The sequence below is a fragment of the Ceratosolen solmsi genome, unplaced genomic scaffold, assembly GCF_000503995.2.
Source record: "Ceratosolen solmsi marchali unplaced genomic scaffold, CerSol_1.0 scaffold11, whole genome shotgun sequence".
Lineage (NCBI taxonomy): Eukaryota > Metazoa > Arthropoda > Insecta > Hymenoptera > Agaonidae > Ceratosolen > Ceratosolen solmsi.
In genome coordinates this window covers 14428157-14434156 of record NW_011948416.1, presented here as the reverse complement: position 1 = coordinate 14434156, position 6000 = coordinate 14428157, and the positions used below count along the sequence as shown (strand labels likewise).

At 25.4% G+C, this 6000-nt stretch overlaps 1 protein-coding gene across 1 annotated transcript; it reads left to right on the top strand.

The window, feature by feature from the left end:
• Nucleotides 1-3370: 3370 nt before the first annotated feature.
• On the top strand, nucleotides 3371-3865 carry mRpS11 (mitochondrial ribosomal protein S11; the record flags this gene model as incomplete). The annotated part of the gene is made up of 3 exons (XM_011496165.1): nucleotides 3371-3475; nucleotides 3562-3627; nucleotides 3700-3865. Coding segments are annotated over 3 exons (279 nt in total), but the record flags the coding sequence as incomplete, so codon positions are not given.
• Nucleotides 3866-6000: the final 2135 nt, after the last annotated feature.

Here is a 6000-nt window from a genome sequence, read left to right as displayed (position 1 = left end):
TAAAAAAAAAAAAAAAAAAAAAAAAAAAAATTCATATTTTAAAAGAATGAATAAATTGTCAAATAGTAAATTAGTTCTTTAAAGATAAACTTTAATATCAATTAGCATTATATAATTTATGTGTTTTAAGAATTAATTTTTTTCCCAATTCAGACATTAATATATTAATATGTTTTATTATGTTGTGAAGATGAAATGTAACAAAAATTTTTTTTACTGCTATTCTTGGTTATACAATATTTACAATATTTACAATATATATATATATATATATATATATATATATATATATATATATATATATATATATATATGTGTATATAGAAGTATATATGTGTATATATACTGTTTATATTTTACACCTTAAATTTATTTTGAAACAATGTAATAAATCAAATTTCTTTCTTATAAAATTTATAAATTAAATAGGCAATTGTAATATAAAATATTTAAATATTATAAAAAAAAAAAATATCAATCAAAAGTTTAAGTGAATTTTATATAATGAAATATAATAATGAAAATTAGACTTATAAATTATCCGTTTGTACAATTCAGAAATATGAAAACGCAAATTTAATGATTTAAAATGCATACAACATAAAAGACTATTTATATAATAAATAGTATATTGACTTAAATGATAATACTGGTAAAAAATACAAATGTACATGTTATAAAATGTGTGGTCAGGAATAGTAGTGAAATGTACTATGCTAGAATTAGATTTGCATAATTAAGAGTTGCTTATTTTACTTTCTAAGTTGACTTTTACCACTAGTGATTGTACATCAATTCTCTTTTTGCATTTCTTCTATTCATTGTTGACATCAATTTTCCCCTTCTGCTCTATGGCCTATATATTTAAGTCTGACTAGTTCGTGTCCACATGTATTTTAACATTGAAAAATCACATAATAATGGTTGGCTCTTATTTGGCTCCTTTCACCTTCTTATTGTCATTTACATTTTCATTCATTGCTCAAAGTCGATTCTCGAAGTATTTCTTTATGTTGTCTTCGATCTGAGAGCGGCAAATCATCGAAGCCTAAGAGCGAATGTTGTTGCGGTTGAAGAAGTTTCATAAAAGCATGTAATCTCGTTCCAAGTAGATTAATTCTATAGAAAGTTGAGGAATACTGAATTACTAACGCAGCGTAAAGTCAGTTTCCGTGGTTGAAGCAAGTTTCAAACTACCGTTCGTTAATTTATACACAATGAGCAGGGAGAGAAGAGAAAGCTTCTAAAAGCGAAAGGCGACTAGTAGGGAAGTGGTTGTGAAGGAATAAAGTTCAAACTAACCCTTATTTTAGTCGGACAGACGAACGATTTACTTTATGCAATTGAAATTACTTTCAAAATATACTTTATAATTATTTACCTTGAATTAGGAAATGCTCAATGGGAATGAAGTAATTTCATAATATAGGTGAATCTGGGAAAAATTCATTTAAAAGCTATGGCACTGTTAAAGTGTGTCTGAATATTGAGAATATATTTTACTATGGAAAATAAGTAGAGTTATATCCTATTTACCTTTTTTGTAGCACTATGACGAAAGGGAATGGCGGTATTAAAATCAGGTTTTATTATTTTTGGGATCGCTGTACAATTTACCGCAAATGAATAAAATTTGTACATAAATTATAATACACTGTACTAAGACCCTATCAAAACAATTGTTAATTCCTCGGATTTTTACATTTAATATGTTATAACTAATTATGGCTCCAGTTGACTATAGCATTATGGATAAAAAGCAACATCTTGAGAAAGTAAACGTAATAAAATAATTTGTCAGTTTGACAATGTAAGATAAGGCCTTTGATATTTCGTTATATTAACATTATTGGCAATATCACTATTATTATATGTATTATATTATTATATTAAAGGATTTTACTGTTAGTAGTATATAAAGCCATATGCATATGAACGTATATATATATATATATATATACACTAATTACATCGATAATGATTGCGGAGTCATTGATTGGTGGAGGGGAAAATTCAATCACTGTAGAGTAATTTTAATTGTCAGCGACTTGCAGATCGTGTAAATGCATAAAATTCAATAGTGCATTGGCGAGTATGAGTGTATGAGCGTGGGAAAATAATTGCTGTATATCGTTATTTTTATTCCTTAAAAAAGTATATAAGCGGTACATGGAGAATTTGCGTAGATCGAGACAATTACAGTAGTTTGATAGCAGGAGTATACGGAATTCAAAAGTGATAAAGTCGGAGCAGAGAATATCTTGTATTTATAATGAATATATGTTAGAATTATCGGCATGAGATATCTCTGGTTCCATTATATGCCATGTATTAGTAAACAAATTTCCCAATGTTGATAAAATCGCATAAATATATTTAGTTTAGCCGACGTCTGGCAGAGGGCTATGTATACATGAAAATAATTTCTTCTACAAAATGATTATTTAATATCATCAAATAAACGGTTAATGTAATAGTTTCAGTAAAATGTTGCGTTCGGCTTTGAATTTATTAAAACAAATTACTATCCAGACCGATACATTTGGAAATACAACATCTAGAAATGGAATTCTTTCAAGAATGTTACACTTAACCTCTACGCTTGATGCTCTTAAAATCAAAGGTGCAAGATCATTAAGAGCATTGAGAACTGCTGATCAAATAATAGTAGAAGGTGAAAATAGTGAATCTATTGTTAATAATTTAAAACCGTAAGTCTGTTACTAAATACTTTTTTACAGCAAAAAAAAAAAAGAAAAAAAAAAAATATATATATATATATATATATAAAATCATAAATTGTTTATTTTTTAGAAATGAGAGATTCCCAAATCAATATACTCCAAATCTTTTATTTAATGGAATTTTGTATAAAAATTTACATATATTTAATATAAAAGCATGTAAAAATAATACAATTATATCAATGACAGACTCTAAAGGTGAGTTTTTATTTATTGTAATGTCAACGTATGTGTAAGTATAATTAATTGAATTTAAATAACTTGAAATCAATTTTATTTAAATTTAATATATTTGTTTTAAAGATCTACATAATGAATATAAACGTATAACAAATATATAATCCATACAATTTTGAATAGTATAATATTGAGTAAAAAAATATATATGTATATAATAGCATATAAATATTTTTTACTCTTTGGCTTAATAACATAAATTCATAATTAATTTTGAATAAATAATTTTTGCTTTTAAAAATCTTGATTTTTCTATTTATGGCCAATTTTGCCTATTTATATTAAATTATATCATAATTCTACAATAAACAATATTTCTACATACAATATAATATATAGAGCATAGCTTTTAATATGAATAGTATTAGTTATAAAATTAAAATTTTCTACTAGGTAAGGTGCTTATATTGAAATCCTGCGGAACGGAAGGCTTTAAAAATGCAAAGAAAGGAACTAATATCGCTGCTCAAACAACTGCTATAGAAATAAGTCAGGTGTGTAATTTATAGTAAAGAAGAATAGATAATTATTAGGTAATTATTTTTAAAAGCGTTTATTAATAAAAAAATGTTAATTTCAGGAGGCGCTTCGGTTAGGTATTGAAACAGCAAAATTAAGAGTTCAAGGAATCGGACCTGGCAGATTGGTAAGGTGTATTAATACTAGATTATGAAATAATTTAAGACTTTAATAATTATTAGAAATTTGATTTACGTAGGCTGCGATAAAAGGCCTTCAACTAGGTGGCACAAAAATTATTTCAATTACGGACAATACTCATGTATCATGGAATCCACCTCGACCAAGAAAACGTAGACGTATTTAATTTTATGTTAGTGATATATTATAAGATAAATGTTAATTGTATATTGTCATCATTCAATAGTAAGTAGAATATAAATAATCAGAGGATTCATCACTAAATAATATATAATTTTTATAAGTCAATTAAAAAATAATTAAGATTAATTAAGAAATATTAAAATCTTTATAATTTAACAAATTTAAAGATAATGTTTCATACACTTGTGCAGAAAAAAAAAATGTACGCAATAAGCCATGAAGTAAAATAAATGGATCATAGTTTACACGCAATCTCGTTATTGTTATTGCATAGTGCAAGTAGGTATGCGTAAATACTATCAAGGTTTATGCAGCTCATGGGACCAAGTTAACAGCAAGGTTGCCCGTGCAATTAACTGTCATTGGGTTTGGCTATAAAGTAGCGGCAAAATTTATACGCTGCAGCTATAGTAGCAGTGTTAACGCATGCTACTGTAATAGCATTGGTCTTTGTCTTTCAACGAAGGAGTGATAGTGGGTGGAAGAGAGAGAGAGAGAGAGAGAGAGAGAGAGAGAGAGAGAGAGTAAGAGGAAGAGGAAGAGGAAGAGGAAGAGTGAGATCAGCATCCTCGTTAAACTGTTCCATATAGGTGAGATAGCACTGATCAATTAGTTGATAAAACGTGTCGAGATTTTGCGATATACGAACTATCGAACTTTATAGTAGAAGAATAGAAATATCGTATTTGTCCGGGAAAAATAGAACAATTTAGAGTAAGTACAGCAAAGTACTGCACTTTTGAGCTTAATTTCGGATTATTTAATTTAAGGAATTATTTAATATGATTCAGGATCATTAAATTTTCCTACTCTAATAACTAAAAATAATGATTTACATATAAAATCATTTAGAATTTTGAAATGACTTAATGAATATTTTTGCATTGTAAAGATTCATAAATATTTGAATATGTAGCAAGTACATCCTTTTAAATTACAATAATTCTTTTTTATAATTGCGATTGATTTTCTTTACCTTTAGAGTACTAAATACTTATTTACGACAATCGAGATATTTAATTTCTTAAAAATATCAAATCAATTAAGATATATCTTAATAATATTAATGAAAGACTAAATGTTCGCAATTTAGACGTTTCTAAATTTTGAAACGATCACACTTGAAAATGAAGATATCATTATTGTTAAAGGGGTTTTTCAACTTTAATAAAATTATATTAAGCCCTTAAAATATATTTCTATCTTTATTTACAATAAATTACACAAATGCATAATTTTGCATTTTGAAAAAAAAAACGAATACATCTAAAATAATGAAAATTATAAGCGTACAATTTTTAAAATTTACTCAATGACGTCGCTTTTCTTAAATCATTTTAAACATCGGTTGTCAAGTAGGTTTTCAAATTTCTTTCTACTTTTTCATTATGTTAATTATAGTTTTTCGATAAGCTTAGATTCACTTATACAATTATATAAATGTAATAGAGTATATGTAATATTATTCAATATATTGTTATAAATAGTGCATTGTACTTTTCCTATCTTTTATTACATGTACATAAAATAATTATTTTTTATCGTAGTATTAACTATATTGATAATATTTTTATGTCTGAATTTTAATAAAAGAAAAGAAAAGAGAGATATATTACAAAATAATCGAATTTTTTTGGTTTTTCTCATATCCGACATTTTGTCATTTGATAAAATACATTATTTGAAAATAAGCATGTGAAAATATATTTAAAAGCATACGATTAGTATTAGTAAATGAAAGCATTAATGTAAGATGTACAATATTGTTATTATTCATCACAGTCTATGCTTATATTTGTTAAATTATTTACTATTAATAACAACGCACCTAAACATTTGTACAAAGTAGTACGTTCATAATTGTAAATAGCTGCACTAGCTATACAATTATTCAATTTAAATATATATATGTGTTATAATAATGATTAAATATTTTTCAACATAATTTTGATCGATGCACTGTTCCATTACCAACTAGATTCATCAACTTATTGAATATTTTAAAATATACAAAGTTGTTTTAAATGTCATCGAGATAATAGATCGATTATACTGAAAACTACTTTTTGTTTCTCATTTATAAATAACGTAATTAAATTAATAATCTTTTTAATTTAACAAAATTAATTATATTCTAATCTGTTACGAAAAATTATGATATAATGAAAAACTTAAT